Source organism: Paroedura picta, chromosome 1 (genome assembly GCF_049243985.1).
Source record: "Paroedura picta isolate Pp20150507F chromosome 1, Ppicta_v3.0, whole genome shotgun sequence".
In the NCBI taxonomy this organism is placed as follows: domain Eukaryota; kingdom Metazoa; phylum Chordata; class Lepidosauria; order Squamata; family Gekkonidae; genus Paroedura; species Paroedura picta.
Window position 1 is genome coordinate 168,854,808 of NC_135369.1, and position 22,644 is coordinate 168,877,451.

Sequence of the window (22,644 nt, forward strand, 5' to 3'; positions counted from 1 at the left end):
ATGAACCCAATGGCTTCTCTGCTGGAAGAAGTCATCGTACTTCTTCAGAAGTAGGTACAGATCGCTTCTGAAAGCAGGACAACTGCTAAGTTTAAAAGCCAGATGCATGTGTTCAGAACAGAACTGGAGGGTCAGAATTCTCCAGTTCCCTGGAACTGCACAGAAATGACTTGCTCTGAATTTATTATGCTGGTCACGTGCTAGGCAGCTTCTGAGATTTAAAGAAATGGCCTCTTTCGCTCAAGCCCTTATCTGAGCGGAGACGATGATGATGATGTCATCCGTTCACAAGAACTATGATTCTACCCAGTTTATGCTCATAAAATCAGGGAACTCTAAGCCAAAGGCCATTAGACTTCAGCCAAGTTGTTAGATCTTGCCCCTAAAAACCATGTGGATGAAGAATATGCTAGTCTGAAAACCTGTAAGCAGTTATGCAGGTCCAAATGAGAAGCTCACTTTTACCAGGTCTCCGTTTCAGCATACAAACCAACAGCTTCAGGAGACAGACCTTACAAAGATTTACCTGTGGAGGTGCTTCAAATGCAGGGTACACGGCGATCTCAGGCAAGTTTCTGTTCATGATGTATTTATAACAGTTCCAAACACAGTTAATTAGGTAGGCCTGTAAAAGGGGGGGGGGGGAGAGAAAAGGGATAGTGTAGTAAACAGCAGCAGATTCATGAGCCACAAAGACCCCAAGCCAAACACAAATATACATCAAGAACCATGTTAAGCAATTTCACAATACAAATTGGGGCCGTCACCGCTTGAGGGAATGAGGGCAATGGCTGCCGCTATTTCCTGTCCTTCCCTATTAGGATCACTGTACAGATCCCAGTATGGATGCCAGAGGCTGAGAACCATACACCAAGAACAGTGGAATGGTGGCCAAGGAAGGCCAAAACACTGCATGTAAGAATATGTACAAATGGAACCAGCTGGGTGGATTCAGGAACAAGAATCGTGAAGAGGTCTAATCTAGGTTTGTGCGCGGCGACGGTTGTGCGTTCCAGGCCGATTTGGACGCCACCGCACACAACCTAGTCTAATCCTTACTTACAGTCTAATCCTTAGAATAGCAACTGTAAGTAACTGTAAATCAAGCAGATTTAGGATTAGAATAAGCAGAAAACTAAAGCAGAGAACGCAAATGCCCATTGGTGCGCCGTGAGAGCAGCTAACGTGCTGTGGGGAGGTAGGGTAGGGAGGAATTTCAAGCCAGCAGGCAACCCCAAAAGTAGGAAAAAAGAAAGAAAAACCCTTCTGGCATGGCATTATCGGTATCAATTAAGCTAAACTGTATTCCAAAAAGTTATCAAATCTTAAGTATTTAAAACTGTATCAAAGTACATCAGTCTTTGGTTACATATATAATGTGAAAAGTCTATTTAGTAAAATAACACCTGTACACACAGGACGGGGGGGGGGGGCACACAAGCATCTTTCCTATGGCCAAGTACAGTGATCAAATACACAGAAACCAAACAAAACACATTTTGGCCTTGAGATCTTTCTCGGAGGTTTACATTTGTACAATACAAAGCAACGTTTTGTTAAAATCACAACATGCCTGGCCAAAGCACTGAATATCCAGATGTCATTTTTTAAAACATGGACTAGGTATTTCTCTATGCTGTTCATTAGGATAATTGGAGATAACTATCCAGATGTTGTGGCCAAAATGTCTTCATAAGCAATGTCAGGACATTTCTGCCTCATGTTGTATTGTATACAGTTACACACAGGGAACCCAAATGCATTTTTGGTGGGCACATTCACCATCTCTGGGAGGCTTTTGGTGATATTGAACACCACCTCTGTGCTCCAGAAAGAACATCAACATTTTCTCTAGGATAGATGTATCAGGATCCCCCAAACTAGCTTCAAAAAGAAAGTGCTGAACTAATTCATTAAGAAGTTCAATACACCTTGAGAAGTTCACTCACTCCTTAATCACTGCAGCAGTGATCTTTGTAAAGCCTGTGACTCCCTAACCATTACTGTTCCTTTACTGGTTTAGAAAATCTAACGAATGGTATCTGTATTTATTTTGATCAGAAGAGAATTTTACAGTCATATGTTGCCCAAACAGCCTGCTTTTCAGGTCCTTTTGACCTGCTGCTTGCCACCCCCCCCCCGCCAACTACACTAAGGTCCATTCCGCACGAGTTAAAAGTAGCAGAAGTCTTACAAATGGTAAACGCTACTAATTTGACGTTCCGCATGACGTCGCACAAAATCTGCAACACTCCTGCAACACTAGCGCTAAAATCGATTTGTTGTAGCGATTTCTGGGGAATCTGGAAAAGTAGATTCACCCTCAGAAAATCGCTACACTCCTGCCAACAACCTGCAACCCTTGCGAAAAAGACCTGTGCGTTCTCAATATTGCGGTTGCAACAAAGTCCCTCCCCCCTGGCTCTCTCCTCCGAACTTCCAGTGAAGCGATCGCCATTTTTTTCCCCCTCGGAGCGAGCGGGGAAAGCAACGAACCAGCGAGCCTTCATTCACCCAGCGAGGCTTCTCCAGCTACAGTCCCTCCACAGAAGTGTTTTAAAGCTCCCCTAAGTCCCCAAGCACAACACAGCCCATTTGCCAGTTCCCTTTAATTTCGGCCGAAAATCGCACCTGTGTGTGTGTGTGTGGGGATTTTTTTTCCACTCGGAGGAGCGTGGTAACGATGACTCGCCAGCTCACATGCCAGCTAGATGGGTCTCTACATTAGGAAGAATCAAGGCATATTCATTGAAACATGTTTTTTTTTTTTTAAACCTGTGCTTAAAGGGAAAGGGGCTTTTCGGGAGCATGATAACAACTGCCCATTGGCTGTTCGTTTGATTGACGGCCAGGGGTGGGAACAAGGACAGAAAAAAATAGCTTCCTTTCTATCGATTCCTGGGAGACCGGAAACCTGTGGGGAACGAATGAAACGCTACTGGATTCCACTACAAATGCAGGTATGCGGAACACCAAGATTCCACTATTTTAAATTCCGTTACTGCTTTCTGAAAGCAACTGGCAACATTGGTCCTTGTGCGGAATGGGCCTAAAAGTTTGCCTGCAAGCCACTACACTGTACCTGAAGAAGCAGGCTCTGAGCCATGCTGGAGTGAAAACTTTCTTGGTCTTTGAAGTACTACTTGATTCCTGTTGATTTCTACAGCTGTCCAAAATAATCATCCCTAACTGACCAAGTAGGCAAATCCTGGGCATACAGGATAGGCCAGTTTTCTCTCCCGTTTCCTATTGTTCTCGGAGATGTCCAAATAAACACATGCTTGTATGTCTATGAAGTGTGAGGTGCAATGGCCGTTTTAGTCCACGCAAATAGTTTACCCAAAGAAACAACATGCTTCAGGAATGCACTGTCCCAGAACAAGACATGCTGAACTATACAAATCAACAGAGCAAAGATATCCAAGTGATTGACCTGGCATTCGGATCACATCCAAATTTGAATCGAGTTTTAAAAACAGTTCTCTTTTACATAAATTAAGATGGGAAGAGGTACCTGCCCCACCCTTTTAAAGGAATAGATTTCAACTTACTAATTAGGGCTTTTGTCCCTAGCTGAAATTATTTTCGTCCAAATTTCTATTTCATGAACCTGCCTTCTACTGAATCAGACCCCTGGTACACCAAGGTCAATACTGTCTGCTCAGACTGGTAGTGTCTCTCAAGGGTCTTTCTGCCTGGTACTTTTAGAAAAAAAACGTGAGATGCCAGGGATTAAAGCCAGAACCTCCAGCATACAAAGCAGAGCCTCTATTGTGGAGCAACAGTCTCTCCTCCTCACATCGAAGGGTCACTTTCGTTTTTCCATTGTTGTTGTTAGGTGCGAAGTCGTGTCCGACCCATCGTGACCCCATAGACAATGATCCTCCAGGCCTTCCTGTCCTCTACCATTCCCCGGAGTCCATTTAAGTTCACACCGATTGCTTCAGTGACTCCATCCAGCCACCTCATTCTCTGTCATCCCCTTCTTATTTTGCCCTTGATCGCTCCCAGCATTAGGCTCTTCTCCAGGGAGTCCCTCCTTCTCATGAGGTGGCCAAAGTATTTGAGTTTCATCTTCAGGATCTGGCCTTCTAAGGAGCAGTCAGGGCTGATCTCCTCTAGGACTGACCGGTTTATTCGCCTTGCAGTCCAAGGGACTCGCAAGAGTCTTCTCCAGCACCAGAGTTCAAAAGCCTCAGTTCATTGATGCTCGGCCTTCCTTATGGTCCAACTTTCGCAGCCATACATTGCAACTGGGAACACCATAGCCTTGACTAAACGCACTTTTGTTGGCAGGGTGATGTCTCTGCTTTTTAGGATGCTGTCTAGATTTGCCATAGATTTAATGTGCTACCATCTGCACCACTGTCAAGAAGCAGCAAAAACAATGAACCCAACTGTAGATTTCATCTTTGCCCTGATAACCTGACCAAAACGGGTTTGTGTGCTTTTTCTACTGAAGGTTCTATCTACAGGGCATGGTTGGATTTCCTGGAACCAACGTTGGCTGATAAGAAAGGGAAATTCTAAACATCTTATTGGCAGGGGTTGACCAAAAATAAACTACTGTCCCTGCAGCGAAGCTTCTATTTCAGGGGTAGGCAAACTATGGCCCTCCAGATGTCCATGGACTACAATTCCCATGAGCCCCTGCTAGCAAATGCTAGCAGGGGCTCATGGGAATTGTAGTCCATGGACATCTGGAGGGCCACAGTTTGCCTACCCCTGTTCTATTTGCTGTAACGAAAATGTGAGCAGATAGAACACCCAGCACATAACTTACTCAGATGCTAAGAGTTTAACCGTAGATACCTTAAGACAAGTGATGTATCAAGGGGCTTCATGTAGTAGTTAATTTTATATTCGTGTTTTTACCCGTTTTACTTTGCTCCTCAATAGCCTGTGGGCCGTACTGAAGACTGAACTGGGCATGTCACGGTAACTCCATTAAAGAGATTATCACGTAGCAAGGCTTGTAGAGACACCTACTGGGGGCCTGAGAGCTGTTACTGAGAGCAGGCAAAACTGGAAAGACCGGTCGGAATGCTCAAGCCAACAACTCTGTCCTCAATACAGAGAAACTACCAAGAACACATTAGATGGACACTCCCACGGAGGTCCAGTAGTAGGTAGGACCTGAAAGCTTACCTTTAAGATGATGATCAAGGCAAAGAACACCAGGACAACGAACAGAAGACAGCTTGAGTCCAGGGCAAGGAGGTCATCTTTGTATGGGAAATCTGGCTAAAAGAAACAGTTGCGGTGTAAACAGCAGAACTGTGCTGAGTTTCAAGGAGATCTGACGGCAGGCACTTATTTCAAAGCAACGACATAATGCTGACTTTTGCCTTCATTTTATAAATCCAGCATCATACTGGAATCAAAAGCCGCCACCGACTCACAGGACAACTGTCGAAGTGTCAAAGGAACATACCAACACCAATACGTAAGTAGCGTTAACTACAGGATGGCATCAAAAGAAAAAGTTCATTATGAAGATGTAATGTCGCCCATCCGAAGCACAAGCACACCTCCGCTCCCACCTGGGCATAGCCCCGTAGATGATTCTAGGCCTGCCACACACACTTAGCCTCAAATATCCTGAAAGCCGGTTTTCAAGAACAAAACAGGGGGGACTAAAAGTGTGTATGGAACAAGTAAGTTACACTTAAGATTCTTACCAGCTGGTTCAGATAGTCTTTTATCCTTGGCAAGTACGTCAGTGAACTTATGGCCACTAGACAACTGAGGACAAAGTCAAAAAGCTGGTAGCAGAAGAACGGAATCAGCCAGCCGACCCGGTGCTAGAAATGCCAAACGGACAATGAACTGGTCAGTTCTGAAATTAGACTTGGAGCATGCCAGAAAATTATCTTTTTTTTCTGTTAGCTTTGGATGTCAGCATTGATAGATCTTAAATACTGGAAGGTTGAATGAAAGGCAGTGCCTTGAGAGAAAAATTTGTTGTTGTTGTTAGGTGCGAAGTCGTGTCCGACCCATCGTGACCCCATGACCCCATCATTATCCTCCATCCAGGCCTTCCTGTCCTCTATCATTTCCTGGAGTCCATTTAAGTTTGCAGAGAGAAAAATACCTGTGTCTAAAGAAGAATTGAAACAAGCAGTACTAGCTGCTTGACATTACACAACAGCTGGAGACTATAACTGAAGTTAAGACTACTGTTGTTGTTATTATTATTAAATTTATTTCCCGCTACTCCCTAAACGGCTTGTGACAGGTCACACTGTCTTAAAACCCCACTAAAACTCCCATTAAAAGACTTTAAAGTACTCCCAACATGGCAGAAAAATCCCATTCCTACCCCCTACTACTAAAGGGGGTGGAGAAGGAGGTCCAACAATATTCACTTTGAAAGCCCAGGGGGGCAATAGATCTACCTTGCCGACCCCAGCCTCAACCATAGACCTGGCAGAAGAGCTCCGTTTTACAGGCTCTGCAGAATGCTGGAAGATCCTGCAGGGCCCGCAGCTCACCCGGGAACGCAATCCACCAGGTTGGCGGCAGGACCGAAAAGGCTCTGGCCCTGGTTGAGGCTAAGCGCGCTTCCCTAGGGCCAGGAACAGCCTTGCTGGGTAGATCGAGATAGAGCATTCGTCTGTCTGGAGCAGCGGAAAAGAGTGAGATCGGCATGGTGGGACAAGAGGCAGAACTGAACTGAGAAATCCCGGGAAAAAAAACAATTTATCTACAATCATGAACAATGGATCTTCACGCCATTGATCAGTTTCAGTTTAATTTCTATGAAAGAACACTTGCATAGTTTTATGGTTGGGGGTCACCGCAACATGAGGAACTGTATTAAAGGGTCGCGGCATTAGGAAGCTTGAGAACCACTGCTCTAAGCTGACTGCTGCATGGGGAACTTTTCTTCCAGATGCCTTTATGTGTAGCCCGTAATACGCAGAATGTGTATTTTTCTAGAGCTGAAAAGCATTCGTGTCTACTCACCGCAATGGCTCCGTACACCATCATAGCACTGATTGTGAACATGAGGAGAGAGATGGCGAAGACAACGCATGCATTTTCTAGTGGGGGAGGGGGGGAAACACAAAATAAAATAAAAGTGCTCGTCAAGACTAAAATACTGTTAATGCAGGTGGTGCTTTCTTAAAAAACAATCCGCTGTGTGCGTGGGTTATTCAGGGATTCAAGTGGCGGGCCGGACACCAGCCTCACACAGTATGCACTGGAACACAAAGCAAGGGATTAGAAGTGGTACAAAGGAAGACGCAGGAGGCATACAGCTTTCTGCTAAAAGGTGTCGGAGCTGCTGCTTCGGACTGCGCAGGGTATCTGTAAAGCTAAAGTGACATTCAGCACACAGAAAGCCCCTCGAGATGAACACTGACATTGAGAACTTGAGTCCACTTGGAAGCTTGATGGAGCTCACCTTCCGAGTCACCTTCAGAGACAGTGAGCAGAGCAGCATCTATGCTTTTGGGCTAAACAGAAGGGCTATTTAAAATCCCCCATATCTGAAGCATGTTAAGTTTAAGTATTACACCTGACACCATCTTCAACTTATTTGGGAGTTGACAAGCAGTTGTTAAATGTTGAAAAGAGGGAGCTCTTGGCTGCAATCTCAATATCCTCAATGTACTATCAATCCCCATGCACAGTGACCCAAAAGCAACCAAGTAAAGAGGATTCATTTTCCACATACACAACTTAGACTCCCATAAATAATATGCTATCACACGGTTCAAGAAAAGTAACATGGATCAACGTGACTCAGCAAGGAGTTTTTGCAAGCAGATTATCTAACGAGCCGGTATAATATTCGGTTCAAGAAAGCTGCGCAAAACCAACATTTTGAGGAGGCGTGGCTCTATAGGAACTGCTTCATTTAATTATTTTTTCATAAACATTTGTTCCTCGAAAGGAAAGGTCGTTTCATAGCTCCCCACAAATCCACCCAATAGCTTGCAAGGATCACTGGATTTCTCACATGAAGGCCCCGACCCTTCCCTCCCACACCAGGCCTCTCCCAGTGCTTCGGTCACTTCCAGGGTTCAACAGTAAGAATTATAAAAGCCCCCCCCCCATTCCCCCAACCTCTCCAGAGCACACAAAGGACTTGGTGGGGCAGGGGGAGATCAGCAACAATGACGCTATGGCTTTGCTGAGTAGCAGATTCTCAGCAGCGTACATCACAAATCACTGCTGAAAAGGAATTTAAATACATCACACCGATATGACAGGTTTTCTGAGAAACAAAAATTTGTACTTGGGGTGGGGGTGTGTGTTTGTTTACGTGGGAAACGTCTTTGTACAACGATCTACACCTACCAGCCACTGTCTCAGAGGCATAGTAGCTACCAATGACTTCATACTGGATGTCAACGGTTGGCACGGTGTTGGGGTGAGTCACTTCGACGGTCAACAAGATGCCCATCAACAGATTCATCACCTGCAAGAGAACACAGTTGGAAGGAGCTGAGTACCCAGAAGGCAAATGCTTCCTTGAGTGACACATTTACTAATTTACCATTCTCCAGCATGGCCATGGGCGCGTCTACTCAAGAGACCTGCTTCCTCCCTAGTAACCACATTCATCACTGCAAAGCTTCGCCTGCATGTCAACCAACCCCAGCTCATGTTCTACAGTTCCGGGAATCATGGAAAGGCTTTTAAAAAAAGAAAGCACAAAGGAATCTGCTCTCAAAATCAATTTCAGCCAGGACGTTTTAGAGAACAGAGCGATGAGCAATGAGGTGCTAAACCACACACTAAGCAAACGGCTACTTTATGGCTATAGCAACAAACCTCCCCAAGGAGGAAGGACACTGCTCCCAAGGTCAAAGATAGGATGGCGATATTACTGTAGTCATTCTTCCCAAGCATGGGGTCAAGGGAGAGCAAGGCCAAAATTCTGGATAGTAATACGCTGCTCCTCTCTGTCTCTATGGCCAGGAGGGACAACTTAATAGTGCTCAAGAGTGGATTGTCCACCTCCCCCCGCCCCCCAGAAGTTTTTATGAAAGTGGAAGGAAAGAAGGAATAGATATGTGAATGGAGGATCTATTATGTGGTGATTTAACAACTATCTGGAGATGGACAATTATGGAGTCCCATGAATGAAAAGGTTCTCTACATTTGGCTGTGAGTGGTGTCCCGAGTTCTAGATGGGGCTATAAACAGGCACAGAGCCCATGTCGATTAGCAGAAACAGGAGAGTCTGTCCTTAATTCCCCCGCATACCGCATTTCTTGTGCCAATCAAATGACCTGTTAAAATGTAACTGCCTTAACTGAGCAAACGTCTTAATTCCTTCAACACTTCCGCGACATATGCATCCTGCTACCATCAACGTGACAAGATGTGTCTTTCGTCTAATCAGGATGCGTGTCTCATAAAGAAAGTGATATGCCGTGCGTGTACACACTGGGGAAGGCTGACGTTTGAGTGGAACTGTTAAGGTAGAAAAGGAAGGAGAATTCACAGTTGCACAACTTAAATGCAGTGGTCCTGGATGTAAGATTATTGGTGTATTTTATTTTCCAATTATATACTACCCCTCTCAAACCAGTCATCTTGGGGGGGGGGGGGTGCAAACTTAAAAACATACATCATTGTCACAGACAGTAAAAACGCATATTAATAAAATGTAAATTGAAACCATTTAAACATCAGCTCTAATCAGCAGCTACTTTTCTTGAGATGGTCCTATCAGAAAACTGGGGGGTGGGTGGGTGGGTACGGAGGCCTGAGAGTGGACTGGGAGGTTTTCCACTGGCCCCAACCATAAGCTTGAGGAAGACCTCCATTTTGCAGGCCTGAAGAACTTGTTAAGTTCTCTCAGGGCCCTGATCTCATACTGGAACTCATACCATGAAGCAAGATTACCCCCAGCCCCCAAACTTGGGACATTTTTAAAATTACTGTACAAATGTGTGCAAATCTGACCTCCAACAGGCCTCCTTTTGGGGAAATCAGTAATTTAAGGTGGATGTATTAGAAACAAAAATCGAGCCACTTGGAAGTGACCAATTGTAACTCACTCTAATTCACAGTCCAGTCAGGAACGTATAAAGTGGTCATGCAGCTGGCCAAAGGTTGAGAAGACTTATACTTGGGTAGCTTATGCCAACCCAAGTGATCAACAGAGGTTCTGCCTTGATCTAGGCCACTAACCTCAGGGCTCTATGGACACAACTGGCAAGGTTAACTGCAACCCTGCTGCATTACTCTGGTGGTCCACATAAGGACTACATAAGCTGCAGAAATACTTTGCAGCCTTGGAATAACAGAAGTGCATGTGGCTCAGCAGGTCTTGTTTGGTTCCAAGTGTAACCTGCTACAGGTTATAATGCTCCCTTGAAGAGCAGGACTATTGGGTCACACACCAAAAGTACGAGGGTCAGAAGGATGTTGCAGGAGCATTCTGTGTAGAGAAAGCTCCCAATCTCCACCAGGACTCCTATCGCCCCTGTGCCTGGTGGAGAAACAGGAACTGTGCAGAAAAGCACTTTGGGGTGGGGGGAGTTACAACACCGCATCAGAAAGCTGACCAAGGAATAAGCATAAGAAAGAACATAAAACAGCCTTTTTCCTGTTCATTTTTGAGTAGATATCAACATGCCGGTCATTTGTTGTTGTTGGGTGCGAAGTCGTGTCCGACCCATCGCGATCCCTTGGACAATGATCCTCCAGGCCTTCCTGTCCTCTACCATTCCCCAGAGTCCATTTAAGTTTGCACCGACTGCTTCAGTGACTCCATCCAGCCACCTCATTCTCTGTCGTCCCCTTCTTTTGCCCTCGATCGCTCCCAGCATTAGGCTGTTCTCCAGGGAGTCCTTGCTTCTCATGAGGTGGCCAAAGTATTTGAGTTTCACCTTCAGGATCTGGCCTTCTAAAGAGCAGTCAGGGCTGATCTCCTCCAGGACTGACCGGTTTGTTCGCCTTGCAGTCCAAGGGACTCGCAAGACCCAACCTATGCTGGTCATAGGGTGTGGTATCCACATCACATATGGCGGATTCCATCATCAACTTGGGCTGCAATATGTTTGGATTGGCACAACTCAAGTGGGACAACGGTCAAAGCAGAGACTCTGTGCTATAGGACAACCTCTTGCTTTCAAAGCTCGGATGACTGTCCTTCTTTTTAATGAGCCTTGTAAATGTTCAATGTCTTTCAGCTTTGTTTATTCAAACCGTGCCTAAAAGGCCAGGCACTCTCTTCCTTTTCGCTGGGGTGGCAGAGGAACAGAAAAATACAGGTTTCCACTATATTGCTCTCATTCATTCCTTCTACAATGGGAGATGGGGGCAAGGGAAGGTGTTCTGCCTGTTTCCATACACTCCTTCACACTGGAAGAATTTAGCGTGACCTCTAGAGATGTAATAATTCTGGAAATTTTGAAGCCATGGAGAAAATTAGAGGTCCACCCTCACGGGGTCAAGGATGTAAAAATATAGAAAAACTAGTAAAAAAGCCCATTGTTTGAAGAAGACAATGGGCGCTAGCAGGTGGGGACCAGAGCGAGCGGCAGGCGAGGCACAGAGCGAGGGACAGGCTACCTGAAAGAGGAGGCGGGCGGCGTCTCCTCTGCATTTTTTTGTTCTTCTGCGGCTTTCCCAGCGGCTCCATTGTGTTCTGGGGCCATGAGGGCAGGGAGCACCCAGCAGCTGCTCCTACAGGGTTAATGTTTTTCTGCTGGCTCTCTTGGGCGTGCCGGCTTGGAGTTGCGAAAGGCTCCTACAGGGGTTTTTTTTTCTGCTGGCTCTCGTGGACGCCGGCTTGGAGCTGCAAAAGGCTCCTCTGGGGGTGTTTTTTTTCTCTCTCCAGCTTCTCGGCGGCTGGAGTCTTGTGTTTGCGTCGGCGGCTCCCTTGGGGTCCGGCCTGACGCAGTGAGAGGCGCTTTGCGCCTCTCGCCGCATCAGGCCGGGAGCAACTGCGAGGCGCGCTGCGCGCGGCTCGCAGTTGCTGGGGCTGGGAATCGGAGGGACCAATCGGCAGGCGCTTCGCGCCTGCCGATTGGTCCCTCCGATTGTCTGTCGTGAGGAAGGGTCCAATCCGGACCCTTCCTCATCACGGACAAAGCCCACCTCAAGGCCCCTTAACGAATTATTTAGTCCGTGGCGGTGTACAGATGGAAGTTTGGCATGAAGCTGAAACATACACAATACTAAATTCTACCCAGAGCCTCTTGTGGCGCAGAGGGGTAACTGGCAGAAATGCTTTCTGAAGCTGCCTGTCCATGAGGTTGGGAGTTCGATCCCAGCAGCCAGCTCAAGGTTGACTCAGCCTTCCATCCTTCCGAGGTCGGTAAAATGAGTACCCAGTTTGCTGGGGGGTAAACAGTAATGACTGGGGAAGGCACTGGCAAACGACCCCGTATTGAGTCTGCCATGAATACGCTGGAGGGTGTCACCCCAAGGGTCAGACATGACCCGGTGCTTGCACAGGGGATACTTTACCCAGAGTTACTCTCATCCATACCCAGAGTTACTCTCATCCAGAGGGAGCCTAGCCTTTTTGATTCTGTGGACACAGTTGGTATTTTGATTCAGGGTGATGGCCTCAATGAGGGTGGGGCTGTTTCCGGAGGCAGACCCAATCAACAAAGTGACCCTCACAGGATGTGTAGGCACACACAGACTGGAAGCCCAAGTGCCTGGGAAAAAAAGGAGCAGTTTAAAAAATACACTAGGAAGGGGGGGAAGAATAATAATTGTTGGTTCTTGTATGTTGTTTTTGTCTACCTGAAGGAGTCTCAAAGCAGCTTACAATTGCCTTCCCTTTCCTCTCCCCACAACAGACACCCTGTGAGGGAGGTGGGGCTGAGAGAGCCCTGATATTCCTGAAGAAGAAGAGTTGGTTCTTATATGCCGCTTTTCTCTACCAGAAGGAGGCTCAAAGCGGTTTACAATCACCTTCCCTTTCCTCTCCCCACAACAGACACCCTGTGAGGTGGGTGAGGATGAGGCTGAGAGAGCCCTGATACTGCTACTCGGTCAGAACAGCTTTATCAGGGCTGTGACTGGCCCAAGGACACCCAGCTGGCTGCATGTGGAGGAACGGGGAATCAAACCGGGCTCCCCAGATTAGAAGCCGCCGGTTTTAACCACTGCAACATGCTGGCTCAGCAAACACTGCAGAGGCAGAGGCCACTGAACCAATGTTATTTTAATGGATATAGCCAATCAGATTGTTAATGGCAAATCAGAATCCCTGCTGTCCTAGGGCTTGCCCCCACCCGTTTTCTAAAAATACTTGAGGGGGCTGCCAAGGAAGGTTTCAGTGTGCATCATGGCACATGAGGGCACCACGCTGAGGATCCCAGCTCTAACCTAAAGCCCACTGAAAACCACTGCAGTGTTATCCTATCACTTTATCATAAACTGCGTCCTTTAAAGCAGGGGTAGTCAAACTGCGGCCCTCCAGATGTCCATGGGCTACAATTCCCAGGAGCCCCTAGCAAGTACTATTTGGCAAGTTTATAAAATGTTGACAAAAGCTTTACTGCAACAAATGAAGAGGTGTTATAAAGCCAGAAACAGGCTGATAGCCACAACAGTATGACAGGCGTCTCTGGACGTTGAGTTCAACCTGATAAAACTGAAAATGCTGGAATATTCAATGCTTATCACTGTAATATGAATTGATGGCGGACAAAATTAGCTACATTTAAAACAATACATCTTGCATAAAAATCTTCATACTCCCCTGTAAACTTTAGCTTCAGATTTTTTCAGTCATTCCAGGGAAAAATTTTTTTTGATGGAATATTCAGCCCCCCTCCCCCTACTCTGTAAAAAAACCCTGATTTTTCTATACTCAAAAGTCTTCAAAAAAACATAACAGGGCATCTTCTCTCTCGCTCGCTCTCTTTTTCTTTTTTACATTTTCTCCCTGGGTTTTCACATCCCTGGCAGCCTTCATTTTACTCAGGACATTTTCATCAAACTATGCTAAAGCTTAAAGAGATTTCTGGGGAGCCTTGAAAGCTTAAGGAAGTTTACTAGAAAACAGAAGGGGTTTGGCATCACAAAGCAATATATTCCAGAGAATGTTCCATTCACAACATATCCTGTAATCCAGCAAAGCCTATCAAGGCAAACATTAGAGCCAATGCTCATCAACTAGGAAGTCACATGTTTCCCAGCAATCAAGTGAAATTAATGATATTAGGCATTCAAGCCCCACCCACTCCCCCCAAAGTCCTTAGGTTAATCCTAGAGAGAATGGTTTAGTTCCTCTGCTGACTCAGATGATGGGACACCATAATAAACAGAAGCAGAGGACCCTGAAAGCAGCCCAAGACCAGAAGCGACCAAGATGCTGTGGTAAATCCCATGGATTAAGATCCTATGCTAACCATTCCAAAGAGACAACCACCAAGGTTATCAACAAGGGGAATGTCCATCACTGGGTGCAAGCAAAGGGTTAATGTGATCAAGGTGGTCATGTAGTCAGTTTGGTGTAGTGGTTAGGAGTACGGACTTCTAATCTGGCATGCCAGGTTCGATTGTGCACTCCCCCACATGCAACCAGCTGGGTGACCTTGGGCTCTCCAGGGCACTGATAAAGCTGTTCTGACCGAGCAGTGATATCAGGGCTCTCTTATCCTCACCCACCCCACAGGGTGTCTGTTGTGGGGAGAGGAAAGGAAAGGGAAGGTGATTGTAAGCCGCTTTGAGACTCCTTCGGGTAGAGAAAAGTGGCATATAAGAACCAACTTCTTCTTCTATTCCCCTGGCTGATTTAGATTTGGCAGATTTGCAGGCCAACATTTGTATTCCAACACAAGGTGCTCAGGGAACAATGCGCTTTGCCCATCTCTTAATTTCATCCTTCCAACAACCTAGCGAGGCAGGTTCGGATGAAACGGCATGATTGGCCCACGGTCACCCAATAAGTGTCATGGTAAACGGGGATTGGATCCCAGATCAAGCATTCTAATCACGGTACCATGGAGGAGTTGTTTTGCTTTTTATCAGTCCTTATTTGTTTGGCTTGGGCGTTTATGTGCCACCTCTCCAGAGTCCTCAAGGCGGTTTACAAACACAAACAAGGCCATAAAATCATTAGTATGTACAAAAATGCCACAAGCTATTACAAGCCGACCGAGGCCTGCAGAACCACCTTCCTGAAGTGGGCCAAAGAACGGCTAATATTGTAAGTTCTACTGTTTGAAATGTTATAATAAGCTTCATGACACTTTCTTTTGTACAGGGAGGATGCCCCAAAGGGGAGGTGCCACAGCAGAAAATGTCATGTGTTTCTAGTTCCCACCCACCTCACCTCTGAAGGACAGGGGCATGTAGAACAAGGTTTAGAGCAGTGGTCCCCAACCTTTTTATCACCGGGGACCGGTCAACGCTTGAGAATTTTACTGAGGCCCGGGAAGGGGGAGGGGTAGTCTTTTGCCGAAGGGACACCTCCGCCTGAGTGCCTGCTCCACTTGCTTTCCCGCCAGTACCCTTGACTTTCCGCCACCCGCTGGGAGGCGCTGCCAGCAGCAGCTGCACAGTGCCATGCTGAGGAGGAGCCCCAGCCATGGCCACAGCTGGAGAGCCGGCGGCAGTGCCAGGGCAGCCCCCAAGGCAGCAGCCAGGAAGGAGGATGAGGAGGAGTTGCGGACCGGTACCGACTGGTCCCCGGACCGGGGATTGGGGACCACTGGTTTAGAGAACAGATCTTAATGGGTAGCTTGTGGACAGCAGTGGAGGAGATGGGGAGAGCTGTCAGGCAGCTGGACAACCATTGTACTCGGCAGAAGCAGCTCCTCGTACACATCAGTTGAACTCTTACTATCCCATTCCTGCTAGCCCAACAAGTATTACCACAACAGTCGGCATCGAAAGCCAAAGGTACAGCATCATTCTCTGAAGATGAAATGCGTTACTGGTGAGGAGGCCTCCACATTCTTTGGAAGACTTTGACAAAAACAATTCCGTTTCACAGAGGCTGACCACAGTTCTTGCATCAGATGAACCAACAACACTCAGAGGACACAAATAATCTTTGGATCACGAAACGCACAAGCGATGGCCTGCATACAGAACATCTGTGTCGATGCCACAGAGTACTGATAACTCTCATCTTAACCATGCAGCTTTTGCTTATTTTCAAATCGTTTCTCTAAAAGTCTTATCAGAAGAGCATTTCCCCCCCCCTCGCCCCCTCTCTCCCTGGAGTTGAGATAGTTTGCAGCATTTCACACAAACAACACTGAAGTTACTAAGGGGCAGCCTGGAAAGAGATGGGGGTGAAGCAATTCATTCACGAGCACTAGCCGTTAGCCAGCCTGCTTGCAGGGCCCGGAAATGAACTTTGGAAATGTCAGGACAGAAGCCGCGTCATGAAAACACCCCACCTTCTCAGGGATGGAAGCAGGCCTGAATATCCAGCACCCACACAGGAGATAATGGACGATGTTCCCATAATAAAGATGGGGGTCAGTATCAAAGTTTGCAGGACACAAAGCAACAAGCCTTGCGAGATACTCACCGTTTTCCCATAACACAGCCGGCACGTTCTCAAAACACCACCAGCTCAGACTTAGGCAGACTGTGAGTGGGTGGGCAGGAAGGGATGTGCCAGTGTTCATCTTTGGGGGCCCTTCCTTGCATACCCAAGGAATTGCTGGTTGCCACTGTAGGATGGTAGGTGAATTTTCCCCAGGCCAGGCCGGGTTCTGGGGATTTTGGGTGGGTGGGGGGCTCACTTGGGCATGAAGCTGGAGTCACTGTGGGTGAGCAGGTATTTGTGAGTTTCCGCAGTGTGCAGGGGGTTGGACTAGATGACCTTGGATGTACCAAAAGCTGGGGAAACGGGTGTGAAATCTTGGCACACTGCTGGTTAATTGATATTGGAGAAGGGGGACAAATGCTAAAGAGTTCGTATCCCCTAATCAATCAAGCCAAGGGAGGGGCTTAGAATCGAATATGCATTCACTGTCATGAGGACCCCGCAAGAGACCACGGAGACCTTCACGGTTCCAGTTCCCCCCTCCCCCACCATACAAGGGAAATCTAGAGAAGGCTGCATCAGCTGCCGAGTCTGAACGGTGAACTGTTTTGGCAACTCAGCAGCATTGTTTACGGGCAGGCTCTGCCTTTGTGTTGGGAAGCTTCCCTCTCCTTGTCCTTCCTCCCACGGATAACACAGGAGATAAGGCCTCTCTACAAGCTCCTCGGTTTGACACAGGGAACAAAGTTCGAACCAGTATGGCAAATCAGGTTTACATTTTAATATCCAGGGTATGTTAGGTGGTGCTGGGAAAATACTTACGCCAAACTAGAGTTGAACACATTTGTACTGTATAGCAGGGGTAGTCAACCTGTGGTCCTCCAGATGTTCATGGACTACGATTCCCATGAGCCCGTACCAGCGTTTGCTGGCAGGGGCTCATGGGAATTGTAGTCCATGGACATCTGGAGGACCACAGGTTGACTACCCCTGCTGTATAGCATGGAGGGGGGAAATTGTGAAAATACTGGAGCCACGCTATTCACTGAATAGCTTTTTGGGGGAGGAGGGGGGCCAGGACTTCTTATAAACTGCTCTACAACCTAAAAGACAGTATTTCACCATTTCTCCAAATGAGTCTAAGCCAATAGGCTGTTTGCAAGAACCGCTTGGAATAGACAAGTGGATATTTTACAATATTATTTTTATCTGGATTCAGACTCTTCCTCCCATTCACTGAGCAACCTTTGCTATTTGGTATATTCTTCCCTGTCTCCTAAACCTCAGGAGTGGTTTAAGGATTCACAGGGCCCACAGCACCAGAGGCAGCTTAAGGTTTTGCGGGGCCCAGCGGAGTACAATTGTGGAGGGAGCGGCTGGACTGGGGGTGGGGGCCCTCCACAATGGAGAGGGCTGCCATTCAGAGTGTTCTTAAATAGGGAAAAGGGGGGGGGGAAGAGAGAGGCTATGGCCCTGATCCATGGGGGGTGGGAGGCAGGGCCTGGACGCCGGGGGCTCATAGCTACACGTGCTACATTGATAAACCGGCACTGCTAAATGTAACTTATGTTCCGGATCTGCTTCAAAGTGAAAGCGGCAATATTGAGAATATTCTGACCTTTTCCAGCTAATTCGGTGTTTCAGCAAACAAAGTGCCTCATTTGGGGAGCGTCAGCTCTAGTTCTATTATTTCCTGCATGCACAGACTAAGGGCATGATGATGCAACAACACAGCGTGTGATGTTGAGATACAATATTCACAATGATCCTTGACCAGAAAGGAATTTGCCAAGTGACTTTTCAAACAAAAATTCACACTCACTGAAGATGCTGTCATGAGTGCAAAGAACTATCTTATCCCCCCCCCCATAGCGAGTGACAAATGACAACTTGAGTCCAGTCCAATGTGGTATTTCAAGTCTTTGAGGATTTGACATTTGTCTCCCCTTATGCAATTTCAGAAACCTGATTTTTTTGTGGAACTGGTGTGTGGGTGTGCGGGGTATGTGTGTTTGAAGTTGCGAACATCTTTGTGGCTTCATTCTTGACATTTGCTCAAATATAGATAATTTTCAGAACAGGACGAAAGCATGACTAGAACTTTAAAGCACGGGATACATAACTTTGTTTTCAAGTGCTCGGGCTCACTACTGTTCGGAACTGACCACACGTACATCACAATGACTCAAACTAAACAGGTTCAGAGACAGCTATATAATGGGGACTGATGGGAGTCTCCTTACGGTTTACAAGAGAGGATTTATTCAAGTGGGTAGCCGTGTTGGTCTGAAGTAGCACAACAAAAATAGTCCAATAGCACCTTTAAGGCCAACAAAGATTTATTCAAGGGGTGAGCTTTCGAGGGCATGCTCTCTCCCTCAGACTAAACCCGAGGATTTAGTTCAGCAGAATGCACTATAACACGTAACAGAAAGCAAAAAAATCCCCCACAATACTTGTAAACAGAAACATTTCACAATTTGTGCTCCAGACTTCTTTTTAACCCAGCACGGTCCAGATCTTGAACGTCTTAAGAATATTCTGAGACATCACAGATTCAGTATACAAACAAGATTCCATAGGGAGCTGACCACTCTTAAGGGGTCTAAACAATGGCTTAAATCAGGCTTTCTCAATCAGGGTTTTGTAACAAATAAAATTTGTTAAACATATATCAGGTGATATAACCGTTGTTGTTGTTGTTAGGTGGGAAGTCGTGTCCGACCCATCGCGACCCCATGGGCAATGATCATCCAGGCCTTCCTGTCCTCTACCAGTGCTCCGCAACCTTTTTTAGGCTGCGGACTGGTGGGTGTGGAAGGGTGATCCGGCGGCCGCGCATGCGCAAACGCACATGTGCAGCAGGTCCACGCATGCGCGTTTGTGCCATGCGTGGCCTCAAACGTGCATGTGTAGCAGTTCCGCGCAAAGCACGGCCTGTCCACGCATGCGCGTTTGCACCATGCGCAACCGCAAACACGCATGCATGGCACTTCTGCAATGTGCACATGCGCAAAACTGCCGCACATGCATGTTTGTGCCGGCGGCCGCGCTTCCCTCCCTCCCCCGCAAAAAGAAGCTTGCTGGGCCGCAAGCTAATCGGCCGCTTTACAAGGGGGAGTCGGGGAGAGGGAGCCGCGGTGCTCTACCATTCCTCAAAGTCCATTTAAGTTTGCACCTACTGCTTCAGTGACTCCATCCAGCCACCTCATTCTCTGTCATCCCCTTCTTCTTTTGCCCTCGGTTGCTCCCAGCATTAGGCTGTTCTCCAGGGAGTCCTTCCTTCTCATGAGGTGGCCAAAGTATTTGAGTTTCATCTTCAGGATCTGGCTTTCTAAAGAGCAGGCAGGGCTGATCTCCTCTAGGACTGACCAGTTTGTTCGCCTTGCAGTCCAAGGGACTCTCAAGAGTCTTCTCCAGCACCAGAGTTCAAAAGCCTCAATTCTTTGACGCTCGGCCTTCCTTGGACCATAAGGAAGGCTGAGCGTCAAAAATATGACTATACATGGTCATAAAAAAAAAAAACATGGCCATCGATGGGCCTGGAGGGGCCCCAAGTGGGCATGTTCACAGCTATGCTTCCCAACCATATTCTGCATGACCGCGTTGCTTCTGGGGTTTCTCAAAGCCTGAAGAATGTATCAGGGGCTTCTCAATGGTAAAAAAGTTGAGAAAGGCTGGTTTCAGTATTTAAAGCAGTAATTTAGGGAAAGCAAACAATAGACTTCAGCCTGTTACCAAAACACACGGTGTGGCTCTGTTCCAAACACATCAATACTGAAGCCCCGGCTCGTTCCGTGAGTCTCCTAGGTAAAATGTGGGCAAGACTGCAATCTGGCCTAGCCATCACAAAACAATGAATGACATTCCACCTTGCAAATTGTTTGTCACAGATGATGAATTTATGTGATAAAGGCTTGTGAACCCCCCCCCCCCAAAATGAAACATTCACAGAGCTTTGATTTTGGAACCCCACGGGCAAGCCTGAACAGCTTTGCCTAACCCACATCAAGCACCTAAAATGTAGTCATGACAACAGCGCAGGGGGTCCCTTATTGTATCCTGGGCCTCATACAGCTCAGGTAGCTAAGAACAGCCACTTTAAAAGGAGCTGGCTGCCACCTAATGCAGGCTATTTGTGGCTTCATGGACCGCAGTGATTTAGCTAATTGCAAGTTAACTGGTGGGGCATCCCAACAATGATGCAAAGTAGGTGCAATTAATTCCATTGGAATGACTCTACTATGGAGAAGAGAAAAGGCGGGTGCGGGGGTGGGGATTTACACCTGCTGCAAACAGGGCACTCCGCTCTGTAGATATGAATCTGCTGGTGGTCCCAGGCCCCTGGGACACTCGCCTGGCCTCGACCCGGACCAGGGCTATTTTGGCCCTGGCCCCAACCTGGTGGAATGACCTCCCAGAAGGGCCCTGCCAAAGTTACCAGCTTTCCACAGGGACTGTAAGACGGAGCTCTTCTGCCAGGTGTATGGTTGAGGCTGGGCTGTGGTCCCAGAGTTACCAGCAGGGGATCCCCTAGAACCAATGAGATCAGGACCCTCGCTCCTAATGAAAGAGCTCCGGACTGCATGCTGGACAAGGGAGGAGATGGGGGGGTTAATTTTAATAAATTGCCATCTTTTATGTGTGGGGATTTTAAGGGTTGTTGTTTTATTCTTTTATTGTAAACCGCCACGAGTCCTTGAGAGCGGCGGCATAGAAGTTAAAATATAAATAAATAAATCTTTGCTATCACTGAGTTTCAAGTCCTGGTGGCAGAGATCAGGAAGGCCAAAAATTGATTCCCCCCTCCAATAAAAAGTGTATTATGACACCCTGTATGGGGGGGTGGGGGTATTCTGATGTGGTCACCAGCACTAGGAGCTTCCCGTAAAATGAACACCCTTAGATTACCTGAGAAAGCATCACCTGCAAATATTACTATCAGATACAGATAGTTTGTTAACTAGCAAAGTAGCAAAATTTGCGTGGCTAGCTTTAAGAATTAGGAAATATTGGGTCACTCATGTATAGCCATAATAGGTCCACAGAACTTCTTATGCTTTTTGGTTAGTAGGTATTATCGCACGTCTCTTAATCTTGTCTTTTGTTTTATTTTTTAACAGCTTTACTAGCTTTATTGCTTTTATGGCTCATTTTATCCTTGTAAAATAGTCAATGGCAGTTAACGCTTCTAAATGTTGGCTTTTATGGTGGAGAAGTTTTAAGTTTTATTGTTGATAATTTTTTAACCTTTTAATGTATAACCTTCCCTTTTACAAACTGCTATTATATAGTAGTGCATCTAAAATTTTGGTCTAAATGACCGTAAATAAAGATACCAGTGTTAAGGGAAACGCAACACTGAGTTCAGAGGCGAGAATCTAAAGTTCGAACCAGTGCTCATCTATGATGATCCAAGGATGACCTTCATAGAAGCCACGATCGCAAAGCCTCACTTGCACAAACCGATGTCATGGCACTTTTTGATAACACCCATCTTGAAGGTTAAGCAACTGATATTCAGATAAATATTGCCCTGTAATACCTGCAATTATCTCTCCCCTCCATCTCCAACTGCGTGCTAATCTGTTTTATTCACAGGATGCCTCGAAATGACGCTGTTTTAAAACCTATGACTCTCCACAAGCAAACCAGAAAGAAGTACAAAAAAAGTTGCACAGAGAACAGAGACACAGTGACTGAACCCATGTAGAATTTCCATGGGTGCAAAGAGGGAGGAAATTTTCACCAGCCCCACCCTCTTTTAGAGCATGTCTCTGCTCCCCCCCCCCCCACATACACACCAAGTGGTTTCTAAGGGTTCCAGGAGAAACATTACAGCAGGGGTCCCCAACCCCCGGTCGGCGGCCCGGTACCGGGCTGCAAAGGCCATCATACCGGGCTGCCAACGGCCGCGCCTGCCTCCTCACCCTGCAGCGAGAGGGGGGGAAAGAGGCCGGTACGGCAGCCGGCGCACCAGCTACGCAAACGCGCATGTGCGGAAGGAAGGAAAGAGGGAGGGAGGGAGGGAGGAAAGAAAGGAAGAAAGGAAGGAAGGAAGGAAGGAAGGAAGGAAGGAAGGAAGGAAGGAAGGAAGGAAGGAAGGAAGGAAGGAAGGAAGGAAGGAAGGAAGGAAGGAAGGAAGGAAGGAAGGAAGGAAGGAAGAAATCACATGCACCCTGTTTGCACTCACAAAAATTCTCAGT

The 22,644-nt window shown here is 46.9% G+C and overlaps 1 protein-coding gene across 1 annotated transcript in view; it reads right to left on the bottom strand.

The window, feature by feature from the left end:
- The window catches only part of LAPTM4A (lysosomal protein transmembrane 4 alpha), a 30,971-nt gene that overhangs the window by 2,170 nt on the left and 6,157 nt on the right, over positions 1-22,644 (bottom strand). Inside the window, exons 2-6 of the mRNA XM_077311400.1 lie at positions 8,311-8,431; positions 6,970-7,046; positions 5,682-5,804; positions 5,149-5,244; positions 527-625 (exon numbers count right to left, since the gene is read on the bottom strand). Coding sequence (XP_077167515.1) covers positions 527-625; positions 5,149-5,244; positions 5,682-5,804; positions 6,970-7,046; positions 8,311-8,431 — 516 coding nt within the window. The remainder of the gene's footprint in view (positions 1-526; positions 626-5,148; positions 5,245-5,681; positions 5,805-6,969; positions 7,047-8,310; positions 8,432-22,644) is intronic.